Source organism: Asterias rubens, chromosome 16 (genome assembly GCF_902459465.1).
Source record: "Asterias rubens chromosome 16, eAstRub1.3, whole genome shotgun sequence".
NCBI lineage: Eukaryota > Metazoa > Echinodermata > Asteroidea > Forcipulatida > Asteriidae > Asterias > Asterias rubens.
The window spans coordinates 9,904,371-9,931,713 of NC_047077.1; the positions used below are offsets into that span (position 1 = coordinate 9,904,371).

Below are 27,343 nucleotides of genomic sequence, written 5' to 3' on the forward strand. Positions count from 1 at the left end.
ATACTGGTCATTATCAACAACGAAACGTGTCCAGTTCCTTTAAGGACAGTGGACACTATTGGTAATTGTCAAAGACCAGTCTTCTCACTTGGTGTATCTCAACATAATATAATTCGTGGAAAATTACTTCTTTCTCGAAAACTACGTCACTTCAGAGGGAGCCGTTTCTCACAATGTTTTATACTATCAACCTCTCCCCATTACTCGTTAGCAAGTGAGGTTTTATGCTGATAATTATTTTGAGTAATTACTAATAGTGTCCACTGCCTTTAGGTTACGTCAGTGTTACTAGCTATTGGTGGAACATCAGTTAAATGGGTTGTTTACGGTTGGTTAATGGATGGAACAAACTCTTCAATTATATTATACAGTAGTAAATATTGACAAAAACTAACGTGTGAAAAATTCGTTTCAAAAAGTGAAAGTATTTTAAAGATATTTCCTTATGTCTACACAGGAAGAATAATATGCAAATATAACTCTCAGTAACGCTTCCCAGATTAACATTTTCGCGAATAAAAATGAATATTTTGTTGCCATTAACGCAGTATTTCGAAGTAAAATATTTCTCTAAGTTAATTATACTATCCAAAGCTATAGTACTATCTATATACCAAGTAATTTTTCCTCGCGATTAATTTTTCAAATCTATTTTAAAATCTATTTTCTAGTCTAATTTCAAATCATTCCCAAATGTATATACAGACCCTTTAAACAGTTTGCGAGGAGGATGTGAAAGATAAGCAAACATAAATCTATAAGATGTAACAAATTGAAAAGGAAGATAATCTCTCGGGTAAGGTCATAATTATTACTCACTGAATCATTTTCCTACTCAGTCCGGCTCGAGCCTCTCCAGATCTAACATACGTTTTGTGTTTCTCTTGTGTGCGTAATAATGTTATTGCATTTGCTGCAAGGTCTTTCTTCATAAAATGTATTTTTGTGACGTCACTCTATTGATGAAAGTGTAGATTGTTCTTGTGAATCTTCTCACTTAACTGTAGATTCGTTTAGAATCTACTTTCGTTATACGAATTCGTTATCCAAATCTACAGTCAACTGTAGATACGTAATGAATCTACAGTTAACATCGTAACGAATCAACACCCAACTGTAGATTCGATACAAACTGATGAAGTGATAATTCAACTTTAAAGTTACTGTCTTTCCAAAATTGAAATATCACATTATGAGTAAAATATGCTGTTATTTAAATTTGCAAAAACATTTTACAGTTAAAAAAAATACTTAAGTAAAAACATAATTATAAAACTCATCAAAACATTGAACTCGATAATGTTGCCATTCTATAAAATTTAATGCCAGTTACTTTGAATATTTAAAAATGTGACCAAACGTCGTTTGACAATGTACGAAAGTTATTTGCGTGATTTGTTGAATCATTTAAAAAAAAAATTACAGCAACTCGGTATGTAATAATTTAAGGGAAGCTTTCTAACATCATTGTCATCAAACCGTGTAAGTTTAATGTAAATCTTCTGAAATGTTTTGTGTCCTACAAAAAGTACCCAGACCCTTTAAAAAGTGCATTGGCCTACATAATGTACTAGCGAACAGAGTAATGAAAGGTAGATACAGTCAAAGAACATGAACAGTATGGAAGCCAGTTTGAGAAGACGATGCTTGTTATAATTCACTTAAAGGAACGTTACAGAATTGGCAAGAAACAAAAATCATAGATTTACATAAAACTTACATGGTCTAATGATGATGATAGTAGAAAACATCTCTTGAAATATTTCTGTCTGAAATGTCATATTTGATGAGAAATAAATAATCTAACTTCGCGTTTGGAGTTTATCACTCAGTGAGCGTTTTGTTAATTTTTATTTTGGCAACGATGTACTGGAAAATTTGTAATCGGTTTTTCACTATTCTCTCAGATGGCCGATCGATCGCAAACTTCGACAGGTTTGTCAGTTTTGTATATGGTGGATTACATAAAGTGCTTACACTGCCAGCAACTGTTTTGTTCGCAAAAAACAAATCTGTGATGTTCCTTTAAACTGTCCCTGGTCTTGTCTTCGTCTCATCTTTAAACTCAGTGGCATTCTTTTCTTCTTCATTCCCGTTCTGTGTGGAATCGCCCTGTTGAAAACAACCACAGTGAAATTAGTGTTGGTTTTAAATGCATTGGACACCTTTGGTAATTGTCAAAGACCAGTCTTCTCACATGATCAACATAAAAGTAACAAACCTGTATGTGAACAACTCATTTGGTCGTCGAGGTTGCGAGAAGATTAATGGCAGAACAAACCTCTTAAAAGTCGCACAAGTTGTGCGGTTTCCACAAGTTGTGTGCTTTCAGATGCTTGAAATCGAGACCTCAGCTGAGGTTTCGAATTCAATTCAAATATTTTAGACATAAACTACTTCTTTCTCAAAAACCACGTTACTTCAGAGGGAGCCGAATTCAATTCAAACAGTTCAGTCATAAACTACTTCTTTCTCAAAAACCACGTTACTTCAGAGGTAGCCGTTTCAGAGGTAGTGTTGGCTCTGAAAAGAGCCGGTGTGGTCCGACGTTTCGAACAGTATACCCTGCACGTCTTCAGGAGAAATTGTCATAGTATTTTGAGCACCATGTTTACAACTATACGAATTTCTTGCGTTTTGTGTTGAAATACTAGGCCTTGTCACTGCTATTAACAAAATGTTGCTTCTTAAGAGTCTGGTTGACAACGAGCATAAATTTAACCTAACATTTATTTAAATACTAAAAGATAATTATAGAAGAAAACATGGACGTAAACTCGATGACCAAAGAAGAATATTCAATTTGATGTAGACAAAACCTAAAAGAAATACATGAAGGGACAGACAATGACATTGAAATCAAGTTAATAATATAGAACATACAACATAAAAACAATGGATATATGGTCAGTCTACCTGGGGTCGATTTCACAAAGAGATAGGACTAGTCCTTACTTAGGACTAGTCCTAAGAGATAATATTATTCGAAACGTATGGCTAGTCCTAAGTAAGGACGAATATAAGTTAGGACAAATAACTCGTCCTAACTCGAGATAAGGCTAGTCTTAACCCTTTGTGAAATCCGCACCAGGACTGATACCTCCTGGCGGCAATGAAGGCGATTGCCTCCGACCCCCCCCCCCCCCTGGTCATTGCCTTGGTGCCCTTGAAATGCAACAGTAGAAATTTACAATTTCCTCGTAGGGTGCCCTGTGCTCAGGGAGTATGCCTTGGTGCCCTCGCGCTTTCAAAAGCGAAGCATGCTTGAGTTGTGCTTCATATGTCAAAGGGAAATACTTACTCAAAAAAAATGCACCACTTACCCTAAAAACAAAGTAAGCGCTCAGACAGTAGCAAAGCACAACAATAAGTTTCAGACCTCCCGTTAGCCCGAAGTAGACGTATCTCAAACCTGGCCGATCATACTGCATACATTCCCCGGTCTTCTCGCATGATTCCTGCCAGAACAAACACTGGGACTCAATTGCAGCACCGTAGATGATTGGAGCTGGTATGAAACCTAGAATTTAAGAAAATATAAAATGTTTAATATTGGTCTCTGAAAGTAGCCTACTTAATTTAAAGCCGCTGGACACTTTCTGAACAGAACAAAGATTACAAGTTCACAGATTTACGAATAACCTACAGGGTTTACAGAAGGTAATGGTGAAATACTTCCCTTGAAATGTTATTCCATGAAATGCTTAAATTTTGTAACGGATTTAATTTAAACACATGTCCTGACACGGCAAAACGTGCTGAAACAAGGGTGGGTTTTCCCGTTATTTTCTCCCGACTCCGATGACCGATTGAGCCTAAATTTTCACAAGTTTGTTATTTTATATATTAGTTGTGATACACGAAGTGTGGGCCTTTGGACAATACAGTTTACCGGTGTTGTGCGATTGCTTTAAGCATGATAAAAGGGGATAGATTGTGCAAGTCTAACAAGAAATCTACATATTTCCTTCGAACGAAGCGAAAAACTCTTTACCAAAGTTCTCCAAAGTTTACCACTCTAAAAATAGCCGTGTCAGTCTTGATATATTGAGCGAGAAAGGTAGCAACAAGATTTATTGGAGAAGAGAACATATTTATCACACGAACATCTAAAGCCAGAAGTGTTTCAAGCAATATTTTCAGTGTTACGCAACTCTATAAATTCGGGCCCTTGTGTTTTTCAATGATAGCAATGACTCACCCAGAATTTTGCTGAGAAATGAAGATAACCCAACTGCCAACTCTCTGTCTTTAGGCAAGACGGATCTAACAAACAATGGTTGAGAAAACAGCTATACACAACGCAATTTATAAAAGACGTAATAACATAGACCATTAATTGCTCTTAGTATTGTTATGAATTTATGGTACTATCTCAATCAAGTTCAAGGCAGTGGACACTATTGGTAAATATTCAAAATAATTATCAGCATAAAACCTCACTAGGTAACGAGTAATGGGGAGAGTTTGATAGTATACAAATTGTGAGAAACGGCTCCATCTAGAGTGGCGTAGTTTCGATAAAGAAGTAATTTTCCACGAATTTGATTTCGAGACCTCAGATTTAGAATTTTAAATTCTCGAAATCAAGCATCTGAAAGCACACAAGGGTATTTTTCTTTCATAGTTATCTCGCAACTCCGACGACCAGTCGAGCTCTAGTTTTCACAGGTCTTTTACTTTATGCATTGGTTGAGATACACCAAGTGAGGAGACTGATCTTTGACATATAGAAGAGTTTGCGGTAACACCATGTAATGACTATCTCTAAAAGAGTTGAGGTGGTTCTGAAAAGAACCGTTGGATTAACTCGACGTTTCGATCAGTATGCTCTGATCGTCTTCTGGTGAATTACCAATAGTGTCCAGTTAAGTGTCTTTAACTAAAACAAGATGAACAAAAGGATGATAACATCTTTTTGAAGAAATGGACTTACCATTTCGATGATCGGTAGGCTACCTTTTCAAGGCATTTATTTTTTGAAGTGTTCAGAAAGTAACTTAAACTATAGTCAACTATATTTTGGGGGAGCCCTCTCCGATCTGCTACATATCGCGCAGGGTATAGGCATTAAGTTTCATTTAAAATTGATCGTCAAAATTTTAAATGCTTACAACAGTATACACTAAATAATAATAAAAAACGTATTTATGCGGCTTTTGCCAAAGGATACAAAGCGCCAGGTATTATTACTGCAATGAGAGGGACGAAGTTTGCGATATAAGACCTAATCCTTAGCACCATGGTGTAATGGTTTACAAGGTGCTGTGGCGCAATATGCTGCCAATCCATAATATTTAGCAACCAACTTTAAACGACTTGTTGTGTTTTACCTGAACTTTAACATGAACGACGAGTTGTGAGTCGATGCCTTGATGGCGGAGACGACACAGAATGACACAATAAAGATCATCAGCATGTCACAGGTCGATGCGCATGGTCCTTTCGTTGCAAAATTGGACGGATACTCTTGGGTTTGGTTGATGCACTTGCAGTCCTGGTACACCTGTTGATAATTAATAGTTGATCATTAAAGGTAGTGGACATTATGGTAATTACTCAAAATAATTATTAACATAAAACCTTTCTTGGTGACGAGTAATGGGGAGAGGTTGATGGTATGAAACACTGTGATAAACGGCACCCTCTGAAGTGCCATATAGTTTACGAGAAAGAAGTAATTTTCCACGAATTTGACTTCGAGACCTCAGATTTAGAACTTGAGGTCTCGAAATCAACCATCTAAACGCACAAAACTTCGTGTGACAAGGTTTTTTTCTTTCTTTCATTGTTATCTCGCAAGTTCGATGACCGATTGAGCTCAAATTTTCACAGGTTTATTATTTCATACATAATGTTGAGATACACCAACTGTGAAGGCTAGTCTTTGACAATTACCAATAGTGTCCATTGCCTTTAACAGTCGGTTTACTTTAGCACTGGACCGGTGCCCAATTACATAGAGCTGCTCCAGCACAAAAAGTAGCTCAGAACATCGAAATTATGCTTACTGGAATATTTGTAAGCAATAGTGTCTGCTTTTGAAAGCAACTGTATGAAATTGGGCCATGGTGGGAAATGTGCTTATTTACGTTTACTTTAAAGACAGTGGACACTATTGGTAACTGTTAAAGACTATAGTCTTCACAGTTGGTGTATCTCAACATATGCATAAAATAACAAACCTGTGAAAATTTGAGCTCAATCGGTCGTCGAAGTAGAGAGATAATAATGAAAGAAAAAACACCCTTGTCACACGAAGTTGTGTGCTTTCAGATGCTTGATTTCGAGACCTCAAATTCTAAATCTGAGGTCTCGAAATCAAATTCGTGGAAAATTACTTCTTTCCCAAAAACTATGGCACTTCAGAGGGAGCCGTTTCTCACAATGTTTTATACCATCAACTTCTCCCAATTACTCGTTAGTAAGGTTTTATGATACTAATTATTCTGAGTAATTACCAATAGTGTCCACTGCCTTTAAAGACACCAGATGAACAAGGATGTTTGTATAGGCCTACACAGCCAAGGGAAGATGTTGATGGAATGGACAAAGGAATGAACAAAACAACCCACAATGATGCACTTTTGAGAATGTTTGGGTTGTTTAGAATTTAAGACGACTATTGGTTTGTCATTATTGTACCGGTTCGTATAAAACCAAAGTGAACATCCACTTGGAAAGCGGAACCTAAACACACCAACACTTGAAAGCCTGTATACGCCTGCAAAAGTGGACCCCATTGCTGTCCCTATTTTGTTTATACTAACTTTTTGGCAACAACTCCCATTGGTCTTGTACACGTTTTCCAACGGTGGACTTTTTCCCGAACCGTGGACTATATTGCCCTCTTTTATTATAGGTCCCGGTTTTTCTAACATGTTTTCAAACTGTTGATTATTCCCGAACCATGGACCCCATTGTCTTCTTTTATCATAGGTCCTCATTAAAGGGTTTGGATACTTTTTTGTAACACAAACCACAATATCCACAGATTTGCATCAAACTTACACCGTTTGAAGATAATGAAAGTAGAAAGCGTACCTTAAAATATTAGTTGCTGAGGTGCTGTAGTTTTTTAGACGAAAATTATTTTCATGACATTGTTTTACTCATTTCTCAAAAACAACTGCACCTCAGCAAGTAATATTTTAAGGGAAGCTTTCTACCATCATTATCTTCAAACTGTGTAAGTTTAATGTTAATCTGTGGACATTGTGTCTTTTGTCCTACAAAAGGTACATAGACCCTTTAAATGTGTACCACGTGTGCATTCACAAGAAATTGTCCTTGCAATCGCAATCGCACAACATCGGTAAACAGTAGTGTCCAAAGGCCCACATTTCGTGTATCACAACTGATATAAAAATTATAACATAAACAAACCTGTGAAAATTTAGGTTCAATCGGTCATCGGAGTCGGGAGAAAATAACGGGGAAACCCACCCTCGCTTCCGTAAGTTTCGCCGTGTCATGACATGTGTTTAAAATAAACCCGTTATTCTAGATATCGAGAAATGATAATATTGTTTTAATGTTTTCTCAAAAAGTAAAGCATTTCATGAAATAATATTTCAAGAGAAATCTTTCACCATTACCTTCTTTAAACCCTGTATGTTGTTTGTAATTCTGTGAACTTTTAATTTTTGTTCTGTTCAGCAAGTGTCTAACGGCTTTAACTATTTGTATTCACTTTACAAAAGTGTGTCATGTTTCATGCACGGGTGTCATAATGTTAGATGTCTTAGAAATTGTTCCTACCGTGTTATTGTGTGGGTCAAGCGATACCGCCTCACAGCCGGCGTAGCACGCCGTTGCATACGTCATTCCGTCGGTACCACAGACAGGGGAGTAATCGCCCTTTTCGCACGTGCAGTCCATGTTACACGGTGCGTTGATTTCAAAGCTGTAATTATCAATTTTCATCATAAAAATGGTTTGTTTTAAAAGCAGCATTTCAATCACGTTGTCACTCCGTCTTTGATATAATCTTCGAAATAATTTGGTAGATATTCACTAGTGCAACCAATCCCTCTCGTGTGACGTCACACTTCGTGAATTACGCCAAAGAGAGGCCCCAACCAAGCCTAGGTCAATCCCCGTCCATCTTCACCTTTCACCTAAGGTAAATTATGCAGACGACCGACAACCTTGGACCAATCAAAACACAGATATAGAAATACGTCACTGCATGTTTATCCAATGAAATCACTGGTTCTAAATAGCAAGTACCTGTCTAATCCTTGCTTGCGGATTCAGACAAGTCTACCCTGACTGCGTCTTTTATCAGACCACTCTATTGCAACGTCAAAGTCCGAGCTTTTGCCAACCGAAAGCTATGGGAAGCCATAAATGCAAATCAACAACAGCTAGCCATAGTTTGTAGAAATGTGAGACAAAATATTCAAAAATAGGCCCAATTTGTTGGCAAAAAATCAACAAATTCAAAGAAATATTTCAGCTCATGAATCTTTCTTACAGTAAGTGCTGAGTTTGGTTACAAAAGGCAGTGGAAACTATTGTTAATTACTATAATTAATTATTAGCATAACAACTTTTGTGGTAACGAGTAATGGGGAGAGCTTGATAGTATAAAATGTAGTTTTCGATAAAAGAGTAATTTTCCACGAAATTGATTTCGAGACCTCAGATTTAGAATGTTGAGGTCTCGAAATTAAGCATCTGAAAGTACACAAGTTAATTTGTGTAGCAAGGGTGTTTTTTCTTTCATTATTATCTCGCAACTTCGACGACCGATTGAGTTCAAATTTTCATAGGTTTGTTATTTACTGCATTTGTTGAGATACACCAAGTGAGAAGACTAGTCTTTGACAATTACCAATAGTGTCCACTGTCTTTAACATGATTGTTTGTTTTACTAACAAACGCGGCCGGCATGCCAACCAGCGCACCTTGTTTATCACAACAATGGACAGGTATATACCAAACAGAGACCCAAAGTGCGTTTTGGCGACCACACCAAAAACCCAACCGACTCACCAAGTTGGTTACCGGTTGGTCTGAACAGCATCGTCACCGTGCTCAGCCGATTGTTTCTGGTTTGGGTCGCCAAAACGCACTCCTATATTGTTCCATCATTCATTGTAACCAATGAAATCACTGGTTCTGAAAATTAAGTATGTGTCTTTATCCTAGGAGCCAGTCTACCCAGCAGCTGATTATTTCCAATTCCTCCCTTCTAATCGTCGTCTTAAGGGGAAGGCACACGTTTGGTAATTACTCAAAACAAATGTAAACTTAAAAAACTTACTTGGTAATGAGCATTGGAGAGCTGTTGATAGTATAAAACATTGTGGGAAACGACTCCCTCGGAAGTAATGTAATTTTTGAGAAAGAGGTAATTTCTCACTAGAATAATAAAAGACTTCCAGCTAGAAGTCTTTTATTCCTATCTGAAAGCACACAAAGTCCAACAAGGGTGTTCTTTCTTTCATCATTTTCACGCAACTTCGATCACCGATTGAGCCCAAATTTTCACAGGTTTGTTATTTTATGCTTATGATGGGGTACACCAAGTGAGGACACTGGTCTTTGACAATTACCAAACGTGTACAGTGCCTTTAAGCATGTTAAAGGTAGTAAGCGGTTTACCGGTAGTTTTTATCCTCGTGCGGTTCGTGATTTTAATGGAAACTCTTTTGTTTTCTGCTTGTAGCCTATATTTATGTATGTCTTCTTCCTTGGTTTATTTAAATGTTATTTGTAATTGTTAAATCTAGAGAGTTGCACCACATACCAAACAGATACACCTACCTTGTTCCATCATTTAGATGACCATTATATCCATACTCGGTTGTCAGTCCAGCAATGCTGTCGTTCTGACATCCAACGAGCATTAGTATTCCATACCCCACCGCAGTTAGACTGTGCAAAATGAGTGTGAGTACGACAAATCGTCGCTGGCTGCCGGCGACCATTGTTGTTAGTATACCACCAAGCATTACTCCGATTACAGTACCAGGCATTATCGTGAGACCTGCAAAGAGATTTTTTTTTTTTTTTTTTTTTTAAATCTTCGGACATAATTCTTTATTGGCAGGGGGCCGTCCAGGGTAAGGCAAAAGTTGTAAAAACATACATGTTTATAAAAATACAGAAAGTGAAAGTATAAATTAAAGAAATTATAATAATAATAAAATAAAGTCCAATAATAATTTAAAGAAAGTAAGCCATAAAATAACTAAATGAGAAAACAGAATAAGCAGCTGCGAACAACTTACCAACCAAAAGGCCCGATTGTATAAATGCAACAAAAAGTATTAAATCACCATACGTTTCGACCCTAAAGCACCCTCTTTGGATAACTTTCCGTATGGCGCTATTACTTTTTCACTTACAAAAAAAGGATATATATCATTGAGGTAAATTAGATACTTTATTGTTTCATATCGAACGAAAAAGTGGTGGCGCCAAACGGAAACTTTTCCGAGTTTTTTTTAAAGGATAATTGACAACACAGCAAACGACAAAAATGAACAGATAACTACAACAATTTACCTGTTCAGTTTAGTTGTGTTGTCGTTAATTAGCCTTCGAGAACGACTCTGGGTCGTTACGTCAGGCTGTTACGTATTATGTTGCACAAGATAACACGGTTGAGTAAAAATAATGTAGTGTTTAAAGCATAAAACATTCCGCAATGCAAAGGTAGTGGGTTCGAATCCCGCCCAAGTGATTTGTTTACCCTCGTCGTGACACTTGTGTCCCAGAGCAAGACACTGAACTATAATTGCTTCTCTCCACCATGGGGTGAATGGGCCACCTGTGAGGGCAGAGATGGTTCTTGTGAATGATTCAGCTAATAGTAGCGCATATAGTTGCACAGGCTCCCAAAGGAGCTGAGATGATTTTAAGGGACGACTGAAATGGCCAAGTGACCATGCAGGGGGGGGGGGGCATGTGGTAATCAGGTTAGGTGAAATATTTAATTTGCCTCCAAAAGTACTTACCCAATAAGACTCCAGCTCTTGATGGGAGAATGGCAAACTCATACTGCATATATTTGGCTATAAACACGGCTGAGCCAGAGAAAGCCAACACCGAACAGCAATAGCCAAATGTTGCAGACATGTAGGTGCTATTGGTTAGCAGGCGCCATAACGAGGCCAGAAACTCTAAACAAAACAAAATAAATACAATTGTGCTAAATTACAAACACATAATGGCACGATGTTTCGCCCCTAATAGAAAAAGGCCATTGCCTAATTATTTCTAAAGATTCACACGCACTAAATAAAACATAGTTTTTTTGTGGCAAATTTTCACTTATTTTAACACCAGTCACTCTTTCAATTTCGTTTGAAAATGAAGGCTCCATTGAATCAGCATTAAAGAGAAAAAAACTGTTATTTCGATTCCACCAGTTTAGCTAGCATTCAATGGTACAGCCAGGGTATAAAGCCAGGGCATTAAAAAAAGGGAACAAAATCCCAAAACTTAAGCCCGAAGGCTTTCAATTCCAATTTTCCTGGCAATATATTAAAAATCTAAAATTATTTAGAATATGTTTATAAAAAGAACATTATTAACATTAAAACAAATATATATCACTCTCAAAAAAACAAAAACATTGATTGCACAAATTAAAAAGCACCACAAAATATCAATAAGTTATAAAAGGCAGATACTAATTTGCACTAGAAAGACTTACCCTTAATAATTTCCATCGTTTTTTTGGATAACTTGGTGCCAGCATTAGGCGTTTCTCCGGTAGGCACTCCCATCCCACCCGGCGGTCCGCCCCTCTTCGTCAGCACCTTACAACACTCGGGTACCCCGGTAAAACAGCAGTAGGACTTAGGCTTGTCCATCTTTCTCGGGAAAAAGAAGAAAGGGACCGAGCAAGCTAGCAAGATGAAGCCGTAGATGATAAAGCCAAGCCACCAGGCCCCCTGCCATCTGGGATCCCGGGGGTTCAGTCCAAGCGCGGAGGCGTCTGTCTTGTAGAAGTCGGTATATATTGAAAGACAGAAGCTACTAATTGAAAATCCCATCAGAGCTGAGAATGTCATTGGAAGAAATGTAAGAGCTGGAAGAGAGAAAAAAACACATAAATTACTTAAAATTAATGAAAGACACTGGACACCATTAGTAATTGTCAAAGACCAGTTCTCTCACTTGGTGTATCTCAACATTTATGCGCAAAACAAAAAACATTTATTGTAAATACTGCAGCCTGAAGTCCTTAATATCATTTTTCTGTTTTGTGTTTCCTCGTTTTTTCTTCTATGAGCATTCCTGTCACGAAGAAGCAATTTTGCCAATCCCACAGCGACATTGTTATCACGAGAAATGCAACATTAAACAGGTGGTAAATCGAGGGCAGCTTAAGATTGAATCAAAGCATTTCCAGAGATAAATTAAAAAACTATATGACAAAAATTTAACAAATTAAAAAATTACAAACACAAAAACATCGATGTTTTTCTCGAGTCACTTAAAGGGAAGGTACACGTTTGGTAATTACTAAAAAAAATATATTAATTTTTAAGTTAAAAAAACTTACTTGGTAACACGCATTGGAGAGCTCTTGATAGTATAAAACGTTGTGGGAAACGACTCCCTCTGAAGTAATGTAGTTTTTGGGAAAGAGGTAATTTCTCACTAAAATAATAAAAGACTTCTAGAAGTCTTTTATTCCTATTATGTAAGCACACAGATTCGTCCAACAAGGGTGTTTTTTCTTTCATCATTTTCTCGCAACTTCGATGAGCGATTGAGCCCAAATTTTCACAGGCTTGTTATTTTATGCATATGAGGAAGACTGGTCTTTGACAATTACCAAAGGTGTACCTTCCCTTTAACAGTTATGTTTGAAACAAGTATTTTGAAATAATCTCGTACAATGTTTTACCAAAAGATATTCAGTGCAAGATACAAATTATCATTAAACCTATGTAAAGCTCTAAATTTTTACGATGAAACAAAGTCTAGGCTTACCTAAATTTACGAACCTGTACTTTCGTTTTGTTCATGTGTTTGGTGATGCTATTGTTTTTGTTTATTTCCTGTATTGGCAAAAAATTAAATTTGGAAAAAAGAAAAGGAAACAAAAAACCTACGAACCTAGATACATCGGCAGTAGTCTCTTCTCAACTGCGTCATCAAGATATGTCAAGGCAAGAGGGATTATGGAAGTACCGCCTACCCCACACAATAACTGGCCCATTAAGATGGGCCACGCCTTGCCGAGTTGGGAACCAGACGCATCGATCTCTTCGCTGGTGCACTTTGTGTAGTTACCACCGACGTTGCATGTGAGTTCTGCATTATATTATAACAACATTGTTTTAAAAGTGTAGCGGTGAAGTTACCAATAAATGAAATAATATTCAGTGAATATTTATGATTTTTTTTCCCAACAAATAACACGATATCCTTTATTGATGCCTTTAAACAATATTACATACGTAAAATAGTTTGCGTTTCGAACCGGCTTTGCCCCAATCGGAATAAGCTTGTCAACTTTCAATACCTAGGGGAGCTTATACATAATTGCCTGTTCATTCAAAACAAACTTTGGCTTTCGTTTTTATAGTTCAGAAAAAAAAGTATATATATATATAATTAGCGGTTGTTTAATGTTGCTTACCAACAAAATTGACATGTGGAACAAATATACAAAATTAATCCATAATGATTTTTTTTTATCAGAACCCAAACACTTGGGAATTTATTCATTGTGTACACAAATTAAAACAGTTTCAAAACAGTACAACAAGAAGACGATGATGAAAAGAACAAATGATACAGACAGAAAATAAGGGTTTGACTCCCAGGCCTGACCCCGTCAACATAAATGCGTATTCCATAGAGCATACTGGTTCTAAGGAAAGTATTCCTCAATTTAAGGCCTAGGCCTACAGTAACTCCTAGGAGTTATTTCTCGTCTTGGAATAAAACTACGACCCTTTTTGAAACTACGACTTTGGCTTTGGATTCGGCTTTAGGCTCCGTCCTCTCATCTGAAGCTCTGCATGGGTGCAGACGCAAAGCTTGTCGATACAACCGCGGGGCCAAACTACTAGCCTCAGCTGAATCTGGGGCTGAGACCGTGGATTCGAAAACGGCATGAGCAACTGGGATTTGCTATTTCTTTAACTAAACAAGTTCATTCAGTATTATCATTGGTCTTGGGTCGACTGAGGAATGTAGTTCATTTATAAGATCTTTATTATTATGCAAATAAGGAGCTTTGTGCTCGATTGCCTAGTGCTCATTGTGTGGCGATTACATGACTATGGCATTCAGACTGGGACAGTCGCAGACTGGATTGCAGCACCTCGTCGGCCCTACCGTTGGATTCTGACATCGTGTTTTCTGATGAACTTTACTTGCAAATAAATCAACATTCATACCTATAATATGCCAATCAGGTGCATTCACATAATTATATTACCGCAATAACTGTGTTGCAATTTTAGAACCAATTGTAAAAAGCTCCAGACAAAGTGAAGTCTTATTCATGGAGATGCAGGAATATAATAAATGCTGTGCAGTTGCAAGGTGCTCAATATAAAACTTCACAACCACAAACTGTGCTCCTATTTGATGGGAAAGGAAACTGAATAATCAGAAGGAGTGAAGAACTACGGATTTCTGGTTTGAGGGTGTTTTTATAATGGATCCGGACGAGCAGTGGAGGTCATCAAAGGACCAAGGTAAAGAACTAGACATTAGGTGTTTGTGAACAAACACAAAGCTGTTCCGTGTTCTTTTGCTTTGATTATGTGTTAACAATACCAAGGAGTCTATAACTGAATGTTTGAAAAATACTGTACAGTGTCTTGAGTTACGGTGCCACTTCATGGGGTCGCGGTAACCTAAGGCTAATCTCTAACGCTTAAGGAGTCTGTAACTGAAAAAAAAGTTAGAAAATCGGTTGTGTAGTTCTTGAGATATGGTGCCACTTCTGGTTGACCCGGAAGTAGAGGTCAACTTGGGGTCATGGATTTTCAAAGTTTATTTTTAATGCCTTAGGAGGATAAAACTGAACAAACAGGATTGAAAATCGGTTGTATAGTACTTGGCGTATGGTCCCACTTCCGGTTCACCCGGACGTAGAGGCCAACATATGGGGTCACGAGTTTTCATAGTCAATATTAATGTCAAGGAGTCTGTAAGTGAAAACAAATTGAAAATCGGTTGAGTAGTTCTTGAGATATGGTCCCACTTCCGGTTGACCCGGAAGTAGAGGTCAAATTGAGGTCATGGTTTTTCCAAATTTTTCTCCTATCCCCAAGGAGTCTTATAACTACAAACAGTCGACATTCTTAAAGAAGAATGTCGTCTTCCTGTGATAATTTATCTCGGAATGTCGACATCCTAAAAGTAGGATGTCGTCTTCCTGTGATAATTTATCTCGGGAAGTCGACATCCTAAAATTAGGATGTCGTCTTCCTGTGATAATTTATCTCGGGAAGTTGACATCCCGAAAGTAGGATTTCTTTTGTTGAAAAGATTTTACTTGTATACGTTTTGTTAACTGGTATTACATTTCCAACAATGTTTATAATATTCATGGTCATAAACTACGTTAAACTAAAATAATGGACGAAACAAAATGTCCCACGTAAAACTCCATAAGGTTTGCAACATAATGGTCCCGCAAGTTCAAATACGCGCGAGACTTGCTTAGTCTACACAGAAGGTAATAAATCGTTTATTACAAGCAAATGCAATCGTACAATAATAGAAAACAAAAACTAAAAATCAATGCAAAACACATGTAGGGGATGGAGGGGCCCATAAAAAGCAAACCTTAACGGGTACGGACCCCCCTTTTTTTTCTAACGAAGAAAGCAATGTAAGCAATTCTATTTAGTGGGTGTAATCTTATGTAGCGGCAAAACAATTCAAATTTACAGGAAGAACAAACACAAAAACAGTTAGCGTAAAATAAAACTTAACCATATATTTAAATGAAACAGATAAACAAAATACCAAAAATAAATACTAGATAAATTGGGCCCACAACTCTTGCTGGGAAAAAAACCATGTCGAAATATACCATTGTTATCCATTAGAGACGTTTTGCAGTCACTTTGGTTGGGGAGCGAGGAATCTAGCAAAAACACACGAAAATCCAATGGCTTGGACATCAGTTTATACACCAGACAAATCTATTATATCGTCACCAATTTCACGAAGGGCCAAAAACCTTAAAATTCGATAAAAAACTGATTTTGATTTTTTTGGTGGATTTGACTATTGTGATCGGGATCTAACTATTTACAAAGTTATAGGTCTCAAAATTGTGTAGTTTCATAATTACGCTAATTTGATGAATGACAAAAACCTCAAGAACCTGGAATTATGTTTTCACGAAGAGCCAAAAACCTTTTTGGAATTTTTTGTTATACCTTACCACGTTGATTGTAAAGCTGGCACAGTGCCAATCATGAGCGCGCCGGCTTTTGCGTTTTCACGACGAGCCAAAAACTTAAAAGGACAAAAAATAAGCACCACCCGGAATTGCGTTTTCACGAAGTGCAGAAAAGTGTATTGCTCTACCACGTGTAATTATCCCTTGGCAAGGTGCCAAAAGTGGGTGCTCCGGCTTTTGCGTTTTCACGAACAGCCAAAAAGTTTATACACGACGTGCTGCACGCAGACCATGTTTTGTAACGTTTTCACGAAAAGAACATTTTGTTAATTAAATAATTACTCATTAATTAAACATGTTAGGGACAAAATTGAAACAGATTTGTATGATTTAGGATCTCTTCTTCCCTGACATGTAAAAAATTCCAAGATTAAGTTTCGAATAGTCTACCAACTTGTAGTTTCAAAATTAGCTAAACTTAAAACGCGGTTTTCTCGAAACAGACATTTTTGGCTGCAGGGGACTTTTTAGCCCTTCGTGAAATTGCTGACGATATGGATATTCTTTTGAATATTTTATTTTGTGCATTTTGATCACCATCAGCCCCATGTATAATAAACTTCAAGGGCTGACGATTGCACTTTTGGTATTGTCATTGTTAAACTCCGGTTCCATTGTGTGCTGTCTGTTACCCTCCATACATATATTTTCTTGTGAATAGTAGCTGTGTATGATTCATGGTTCGCTGAATAATGTGGCGATAACAAACTTTTATCCTTTTGATCACCATCAGCCCCATGTATAATAAACTTCAACGGCTGACGATTGCACTTTTGGTATTGTCAATGTTAAACTCCGGTTCCATTGTGTGCTGTATGTTACCCTCCACGCATAGATTTTCATGTGAATAGTAGCTGTGTATGATTCATGGTTCGCTGAATAATGTGGCGATAACAAACTTTTATCCTTTTGATCACCATCAGCCCCATGTATAATAAACTTCAACGGCTGACGATTGCACTTTTGGTATTGTCATTGTTAAACTCCGGTTCCATTGTGTGCTGTCTGTTACCCTCCACACATAGATTTTCTTTTGAATAGTAGCTGTGTATGAATCATGGTTCGCTGAATAATGTGGCAATAACAAACTTTTATCCTTTTGAACTGAATGCTTGATTTATTATCTAGAGGTAAATGCTTGAGGCCAGTAAGCGTATTGTGCACGTACACCATGTAGTTTTTGTTGGAAACCGTTCGCTAACAGCCATTTATGTTACCCTTTGAAATAAAATCAGAAAATGTATATGTTTGCTTGTTGCATAAAATTAAATTGAAGATGATGCCTGAATTGATTTTTACGATCAGAGTTGGACTCTAGACTGAAGTGTTGGACTCCTTGAACACTCCAAGTGGTTCAATAGGTAGTGCAATTCCAATACTTATGCTGATGTTCTCATGATGTCAGCATCAACAGGAAGTTCCAACAACTTTGTCCCCTTGTACAATTAAATATGCAAATATGGGTCACGTGGTTAATTAATTACGATTTTAAAATTTTTTTGAGTCGGTGGTTTGGTGTTTGATCTAGTACAAGTTGATTTCACAGAACTCTTAACCACCAAACTCTGCGCTTATGATCACCATTTTTCGCTTACTGTGTTTTTAAACATCATCGTGTCATGCATGCACACAGGTTATGTTGGGCTAACATTTGAGAAAAAGAAAAGGCAACACTATCGATATAAAGATAAGAATCAAACTTAAATATTACAAAAAGAAATATATTTTTATTTTTGGGGGATAAAAAAATATTGATTTCGGACGGAGATTCGAACTCGCAATTCTCAGATGTGTAGTCGCGACTGATGACCACTAGGCGAGAAGGGCACGATGTAAAAATGGTGGGTTTTTACGTGTGTGCATCAACAGAGGGAATTATGATCCGGCGAAATAGTTCTCGTTTCATGATTTTGCGACCATTGTCACTAAAATATGATCTGCTAACGCCTATAACTATTAAGTAGGGTTGAAATGTAGTATTAATGCCTTAAGGGGGTTTTTTGACGACGACGTCGATGTCGTCAAAAAACCCTATCTAATTACGCATGTTCGTTTTAACGAAACCCATGCACAGAGTAATTGGTCCAGAACGCGGTTAGAAAAACAAGGACAAATTTAACGCACGTTCTAACGAAAATCCCAAACCTCCGTACTTTGTGTGTGTACAGAGTAATGTGTCCAGAACGCGGGTAGGAAACAAAATAGTATAGACTCCTCAAGAAGTCAACAACTCATTGAGATACATACTGTGTTGTATTACCAAAGAGAATGTTTCACAATAACATGAAAGTGACTGCATCAAGTTTACAAATTAAAAATTCAAATGAAGACCACGTGGTTAATTAATTAAGAATTTTAACACTTTTTTGTTAGAGTAAAGCTTATGTTCTAAGCTTCAATTTGATATATGATTTAACTCTTTTATCCTCATACTTTAGGAGACGGGGCCTGAACAAAACGCTGTACAAACGCTATGGGGTTTTAGGCGGAAACAAAGAATAATAATAATAATAAAAACTAGACATTAGGTGTTTGTGAACAAACACAAAGCTGTTCCATGTTCTTTTGCTCGGATTATGTGCTAAAATTACCAAGGAGTCTATAACTGAAAAAAAGTTTGAAATGTTGAACAGTGTCTTAAGTTATGGTGCCACTTCTGGTTAACCCGGAAGTAGAGGTCAACTTGAGGTCACGGTTTTTTAAAGTTTATTTTTAACGCCTAAGGGTTCTAAAGCTGAAAAAAGTTTGAAAATCGGTTGTAAAGTACTTCCGGTTGAACCGGAAGTAGAGGTCAACTTGAGGTCACGGTTTTTCAAAGTTTATTTTTAACGCCTAAGGGGTCTAAAACTAAGGAAAGTTTGAAAATCAGTTATGTAGTACTTGAGATATGGTCCCACTTCCGGTTGACCCGGAAGTTGAGGTCAACTTGAGGTCACGGTTTTTCAAAGTTTCTTTTTAACGCCCAAGGGGTCTCAAACTGAAAAAAGTTTGAAAATCGGTTGTATAGTACTTGAGATATAGTCCCACTTCCGGTTAACCCGGAAGTGGAGGTCAACTCGAGGTCACGGTTTTTCAAAATTAATCTCCAGTCCCCAAGGAGTCTATACCAACAAACAGGGTAAGAATCTGCCGTGAACTTCTTGAGAAATGCTTCTACAAAGATTTCCCAATTAAATATGGAAATGAGGGTCACGTGGTTAATTAATTAAGAATTTTAACATTTCTGACATTTAGAATTAAGCTCAAGTTCTAAGCTTCAATTTGATATATGATTTAACTCTTTTGACCTTGTGGTTTGGGAGATTAGGAATAAACAAAAAACGTGTACAAATGCAATGGGGTTTTAGGCGGAAACAATACCTGTTCCGACGGTAGGTCGGAACAGATAATAATAAAAATCTCGACGAAAACAACACCTGTTCCGACGGTAGGTCGGAACAGCTAATTAAACCTTTTCGTATTAGATCTACACTTTTTAAAGGCACTGGACACCTCAAATTTGTCAAAACCAGTATTCTCACTTAGTATCCCCCTTATATGAATAAAAACAAATCTGTGAAAATTTATACTCAATTGGTAATCGAAGTTGCAAAAATAGTGAAAGGAATAACACACGTACGGTTGCACAACTGGACAACTAATGTGTGCTGTTTGATGCACAACGGGAGACTTTGGAACGTAGGTGGCAGCAGACCTACCAGGTAAATTTCCATTGTTAACGTAGCTCTGAGCTTGCGCTAATTACCGAGAACAATGGCATTAACCTGGTAAGTCTGCTGCCACCAAAAGTCTCCCATTAAGGACTTCAGGACTGAAGTTTTTAATTATTTGAGAGAGAAAGTTACTCTTTCTCACAAACTAAGTTACTTCAGAGGTAGCCATTGTCTCACAGTGTTTAACACTATCAACAGCTCCCCATTGCTCGCTACCAAGTAATGTGTTATGCTAACATTATGTTTTGAGTAACTAATTGCTATAGTGTCAAGTGCTTTTAAGTTTGTTTGTGCAATTCAACTTCTGTCCGTGATGTTTTTTAATTACTCGAACATGGTAATACACTTCACAAATTTTTATTTTACAATTCTACACACACTTCAGAATCACTCAATTGAAACGCTTTTCCGTCATGCATCTCAGGCCATACACAAGATCATTAACCCTCTAATAATTTTTTTTTTTTAAAACAATGTTGCGTACAAATTTAAGGTGTATTTTTTTTTAAATGTTTACGTCATATCCATTTTTAACTATTATAATGACTTTGTAATTTGACCTTAGGGTCACGAAGTTTGTCAAATTCAATACAATTCAAACTTTTGTATACACTCCCCTTTCCCGTGTTGGGCCATCTCGTTGATGTTGTCCTTTTTTAATCTTTAAAGGTGACTTCATTACACTGTCTTGGCATATCTTAATTTGCATCTTGGTCGAAGCCAGTAATGCTTTTTAGTCAGGAAACTCTAGTGCTACTTGGTAGGATGTTAGGGTTGATACTTCTAGCTGTCAGTTGTCATGTTTGTTTATAATATTTATGATTTTACAAGCCGAATCGAAATCGAACATAATTTGATTTATGTCAAAAGTAATATTGTTTGATGAGCATAAAGAAAAACAAAAAAAATTGACACAAATAAAAACCAAAACCTTAAAAATTACAAAAAATAACGAACAAACAAACGAAAACCCAAGGAATGGCCACACAAAAACCAGACAACAACATAGTCAACAAACTATCTGCAACTCAACAGCCAAACAGACACAGAAACCCAACAAAATAAAACCTTACAGGAAAAAAAATAGTGAGCAAACAAGCAAAAACCCGAATGAACCCAAAAGCCTTACAGACCCCCCCCCCAAAAAAAAAAAACCACACATACAAACAATCTAACAATGAAACATACAAAACAAACAAACACACGAGCAAACACCCGAACAAACAAACACATAACCCATCAAACAAACAAACAGAACCCAACGAACCAAAATTTTATAGAAAAAAAACGGTAAACAGACAAACAAACACTCTAACATTGTGCATACCTTCTGCATAGACAGACCCTCCCGTTGTTTGCCCTGATTTGTCTGATGACGTGATGATGTCATCGAGGCCAGGGTTGTCGTAGATGAATTGGGGCAGGGCCGTCCCAAAGGTTCCCACGGCAAGTATTATCCCAGATATACCGATGATTCTTGGTCGGTGGGACCTAATGATAATAATAATAACACGCTAATATAGAGCGCATTTCACAATAACCGTAATGCGCTTTACATGAGTGCCCTGGTCATTGGGCAAATTACATCCCGTGAATCTTTCTTAGCTCCTGGAGAGTCAGCCCTGAGCTGCTATGGCACTCTGAAGGCTTTTTCATACACTATATCAACCTTTACCCTGTGGGTGAAGTGAATCCAATACAGTAAAGTATCTTGCTCAAGGACACAAGTGTTACGACCGGGATGCGAACCCGGCCCGTACCCCGTTGACCCATGGAGGCAGGAAGAGAAGGAGCTCGAAATACCCTGACAATGCCCCTGTCTGACCAGTGAAAAAAGATAGGAGACCTCCAGCTGGACGGCCGATTAACCAGCAGGATTAGATCTCATTGTACAGAAGGTGTGGTACCGCCAGTCGGCGCCGTTGCCGTCGTGTAAAGTTGAATCATTGGAGACAAGAATTGTGAATATACACGTTTTCATTTTCCGTTTGTGGTGTTTTTAACGGAAACATCATGGCATATTTTTACATTTGTTTGTGACTTTCCGTTCACTAGCGGTGGTTCAAAGTTTGGCACACGAGGGTGGTTGGGATTGTTTTTTCTGTATTATATCCATACGACATACGACACCATAGTTAAGTGAAGAATGTGGGTGATTGCGAGGTGTCGTTAAACGACCGCGGTACCACAGGTTCGACTTTTAAATTCCCTTCGTTCGAGCTCCTTCTCTTCCTTCCTCCATGGTTGACCTGACCACTTGAACTAAGGTGGGGTTGGGTGAGGTGGGGAATAAAGACCTCCGTCAGTAACCCGTGGTTGACATTATTGGAGTATAATGTTGGGTTGATGACTATATAGACAGAGTATTATTGTTTTATGTCCATTTCTTAAAATGGCTTATTAATTTAAACTCGACGTGTATTTTCATAATATTGCAAAATGACACATACACGTAAATATAAAGATGGTCTATTGATCAAAGATATATTAAGAACTAGGTATTAATAGAGACATATAAATAGAAGTACAGAAGTATAGAAATGTCGTATAAACCAAAGACTTGACTTCTAAACAGAACTGATTAGAGGGTCTGATGTACTTTTTTGTGGACACAAACACAATGGCCACAGATTTTTTTAGCTTGTCAAACGTATATTTCGTTTTAAACAAACGAATCTGTATTTGACTGAATGCTACTAGTTTCCACTTATAGTTATGTAACGTTTATACTAATTTAAACTCTATGAATGTTTCGTTAAATTATCGGGAAAAAAACCAAAAACGACATAATAATACCGAAGTCTTATAAAGTGCATGTATCTACCAAACAAGGTACTCAAGGCGCTGAGTATTTATTATACAAACTTTCAGAATGATAGGTAATGCAGAGATGAATTTTGAGACCCAATTATTTAGCACCTTATAAGGGTTTACAAGGTGCTACGGCGCACCTACAGTAGCCACAGTAGCCACAGCCAGGAACACCGGGTCGAACCCCTTCTCTTTTCGAAAAGTGCACTGGGCTCTTTTACAATGCATTACACAACACATGGGACCAACGGCTTTACGTCCCATACGAACAGCGTATGTTTGAACGTTTAATTAATATACTTTTTCGCAAGGGGGACTTACTTTCCTCCGAAGTATGTAACAAAAAGTACACCACATAGAGCAGAGATGTCATTCATCGAAAGGATGATGCCAGACTCGGAGCTCTTCAACTGAAACCTCTTCTCGATGGTCGAGATGACTCCAGCTAGATAGACTCCCGTAGCACCGATCATAGTCACGACCATCATACCCACGCACAACACGAAGACGTTCGGGTGGGCGAACACTTTGAGGCATCGGCAACGGAGACAGCCGAGACCGCACTGATTTTGAAACTCGTCCTCCTCGATGTCTTCCTCGACAACAACGCCATTGTGTTTCTCTTCGGGGGGCGAGTCATTTTGTGCCTGGAAACATTTGTCATTAAAGTATTCGGTCATTGCGAATGGTTTGTGTTTGCAGTTGTGTTTTTTCTAAATAAGAAAGCAGAGTCAAGCCACTTCGTTATAGTACACTTTGTCGTGTTGGTTTCATGGTCCTGTGCTTAGGGAAATAAATAGCTCAACACAAAAATTTAGCTCGCACCAGATGTTGTTGGCAAGTACTGCACTGAACTCTAATCAGAGTCAACAGTCAACCTTATATTATCGAGGGCCCTGTAGTTCCCACTGTTTGAGGATCAAAGTTTTCATGTGCTTCACTGAGTACTTTGTGTCATGCAAGTATTTGCATTTAAAGTAAAAATGTACATCAAATTTTTGGTGTGTGTTCATTTATAGCCATAGTGGAACAATTGGACGAAGTTTCATGTAAATCTGAGCTGATTTGACAACTGGGTAATCATTCAACCCCTAGGTTTGTACAGTAAACATTTGAGGGAGGGGGTGTCTGGCAGGCCTAATGCAGCAGAAAATTTGTCTGGCGGTTGATATTTTGTACTTAGTATAATGTTAATGACCATTTCCACTTGGTTTCATGTGGTACCTAGAATCTTTGATTCAGCCCATTATTTTGCCTCTTTGTTGGGGGTCCATGCGCTACACGCAGCAGGGGGTCCCCGGCAGGCATCCATATCTGACTATGTCAGGTTTAACGTCCACTAAATGTTCATGTACTCAAATATTGGTAACTCGTTCCTTTAACCAAAGTGCTCTGGGCTGCCGGTCTATCTTGATGACATTTATTTTATGTTTATGTATGTAATATATTTTAATCATTAAATTTCCTCCCTTGAACAAAAAAATATATATACACAAGGTCGGGTTACGCCAGCATAACATTTTGTTTATAATGCCCTTTTTTACAAAAATTAATCTGTGTGTTTTCAGATGCCCAAAAAAGGCTTCAGGCCTGAACTCTTTTAATAATTATTTGAGTGAGACATTACCTCTTTCTCAAAAACTACGTTTCTTCAGAGGGAGCCATTTCTCACATTGTTTTATACTATCAACAGCTGTCCCATGCTCTTAACCAGGTAAGTTTTAATGCTAACAATTATTTTGAGTAATAATTTGTTTAGTAAATATTTGAGTGTCCATTGTCTTTGAGGAATGTACGCCATTAAAAGGAAAGTTTCACGTTTGGTAGTTACTCAAAACAAATATTAGCTTAAAAACTGACTTGGTAACAAGCATTGGAGAGCTGTTGATAGTATAAAACATTGTGGGAAATGACTCCCTCTGAAGTAACTTATTTTTCGAGAAAGAGGTAATTTCTAACTAATCTGAAAGCACACAAATTCGTCCAACGAGGGTATTTTAATTTCATAATTTCCTCGCAACTTCGATGACCAATTGAGCCCACATTTTCACAGGCTTGTTATTTTATGGTTATGATGGGATTCACCAAGTGAGAAGACTGGTCTTTGACAATTACCAAACGTGTACCTTCCCTTTAAGCAGTATTTAAAGGTACTACACATGATTGGTAGAGTTGAGAAAGCTTTTAAGACAGTGGTTCATGTTGGTGTAACCATGGAAAACTTGTACAAATTAATTGGGCTTCTTCAATTTTGTTAGTCAGGTGAAAATAGTGAACACATGCACAGTGTTGAGTTTGTACAACACCACTATCGTTAAAGGGAAGGTACACGTTTGGTAATTGTTAAAGACCAGTCTTTACACTTGGTGTATCCCAACATAAGCATAACAAAAAACTTAGAACATTTTAGCTCAATTGGTCATCGAAGTTGCGAGAAAATGAAACTACCTCTTTCTCAAAATCTATGCTGCTTAAGAGGGAGCCGTTTCTCACAATGTTTGATACTATCAACAGCTCTCCAATGCTTATTACCAAGTCCGTTTTTTAATTTATGTTTGTTTGAGTAATTACCAAACGTGTACCTTCCCTTTAATGTTGGTTGTAACAATCGAAATCCGCTGAATTTGTTATGGCTTCCAGATACAGTTTTCTTGAATATGACTTCAATTCAGAGGGAGATATTACACTAAGGAAATAAATGGTTTTGAGTACGAACTATTGTCTTTATAAACTACAGATTTGTGTACTGTTTGTCTCGTTTTGTTTTGTATTACTGTAACGGGCACATCCATCAAATAGCTTTGATGATGTCTCCCCGTGTGCAGCTAAATTAAATAAATTATCTATTGACTGCCAATGAACGGCGTGCTAACATTAAAACAATGATGATGTTCCCGTTACTAATCCTATTTGAGTACCTTAAAAGGCAGTGGACATTATTGGTAATTACTCAAAATAATTACTCGCATAAAACCTTTCTTGGTAATGAGTACTGGGGAGAGGTTGATAGTCAAGTATTAAACTTTGTGAGAAACGGCTCCCTCTGAAGTGCCATAGTTTTCGAGAAAGAAGTACTTTTCCACGAATTTGATTTCGAGATCTCAGAATAAGAATTTGCGTTCTCGAAATCAAGCATCTGAAACACACAACTTCGTGTGACAAGTTTTTTTTCTCCATTATCATCTCGCAACTTCGACGACCAATTGAGCACAATGTTTCACAGGTCTGTTATTTGATGCATGTGTTGAGATAAGTGAGAAGACTGGTATTTAACAATTACCAACAGTGTCCAGTTTCTGTAAAGGAGAACAACTTACAATTTGTGTGTAAGTTGGCATGATGAGGTAGCTCCAGATACACCTAGTCACTTCACCTTATACCTGGAATGTGAGTGGAGGAAATAATGTATAGTTATAAATCCGTTAAGCCTCACGGTGATCATTCGTAGCCTTCTGGGGTATTTTGTGTCGATTCACGTTGACTTCCTGTGATTCTATTTGATGAAGTATTTATTAACTCTTATCTATGTTGCGTTATACCTTTAATGTCATTAATTATAAACCAACCATTGCTTATCTCGGTAGACTATCTGGACCAAAGGTCAGTTGATAAGAATCAGTAGTAGCTCGTGAATGATCTCAAAAGTATCAGTATACTTTGCCAACTGTTCGAAACACTTCGCGATCGGAATGAATAAAAACAGTGATTTTATTCGCGCTGAGACTATTGCTCGAAACTGGTTAATGAAGATTAAAGGAACACGTTGCCTTGGATCGGTCGAGTTGGTCTTTGAAAAGCGTTCGTAACCGTTTGTTATAAAATGCATACGGTTGGAACAAGTAGATACAATGATCCACACACATTTGCCTCGAGTTGCGTGGTTTTCCTTTTACTTGGCGAACAAACGTGTGTTTTGACGAGGTAATATGAAAACCACGCTATTTCGAGTGATATACTTGTGTGGAACATTATATTCTACGTTTTAAATATCTTCCTAATCATATGCATTCTATGACAAACGGTAACAAACGCTTTTCAAATGGGGTACAATTTAAGGTCCCTGATTTAAAGGAACACGTTGCCTTGGATCGGTCGAGTTGGTCTTTGAAAAGCGTTTGTAACCGTTTGTTATAAAATTGATATGGTTAGAAAACTGTTGTAAAAGTAGAAAATTTTCTACACAAATATGCCTCAAAATTGCGTGGTTTACGTTTAACCTCGTCGACTAACACGGTCGGCCATTTATGGGAGTCAAAAACTTTACTCCATACATGGCCGACCGTGTTGATTCGCGACGTAAAATGAAAATCGTGCAATTTAGAGTGATACTTGTGTGGATCATTATATTCTACTTTTAAAACATCTTTCCAACCATATACATTTCATAACAAACGGTTTCAAACGCTTTTTTATA

At 37.5% G+C, this 27,343-nt stretch overlaps 1 protein-coding gene across 1 annotated transcript; it reads right to left on the reverse strand.

Moving 5' to 3' along the window:
• Positions 1–1,963: 1,963 nt before the first annotated feature.
• Positions 1,964–26,288, reverse strand: LOC117300942 (solute carrier organic anion transporter family member 2A1-like). Its single transcript, XM_033784811.1, has 12 exons — positions 26,247–26,288; positions 23,251–23,576; positions 21,446–21,609; positions 13,087–13,284; positions 11,672–12,049; positions 10,971–11,135; positions 9,775–9,997; positions 7,762–7,906; positions 5,334–5,506; positions 4,202–4,266; positions 3,324–3,520; positions 1,964–2,112 (listed from the first exon to the last, which is right to left on the reverse strand). Exons 1-12 carry the CDS (start codon positions 26,265–26,267, stop codon positions 2,026–2,028), a joined length of 2,142 nt encoding a protein of 713 aa, XP_033640702.1. The 5' UTR covers positions 26,268–26,288; the 3' UTR covers positions 1,964–2,025.
• Between the last annotated feature and the right edge of the window lie 1,055 nt (positions 26,289–27,343).

What these genes read in the sequence shown, in the direction of transcription:
- LOC117300942 (XM_033784811.1), bottom strand. Translation starts at nt 26,267, where the DNA reads ATGCCAACTTACACACAAATT. An exon ending in AGGGTCTGTCTATGCAGAAG is followed by an intron (nt 13,285 to 21,445) that starts GTATGCACAATG and finishes AATATAATGCAG; the next exon opens with AACTCACATGCAACGTCGGT. An exon ending in CATCTAAATGATGGAACAAG is followed by an intron (nt 7,907 to 9,774) that starts GTAGGTGTATCT and finishes TGATAATTACAG; the next exon opens with CTTTGAAATCAACGCACCGT.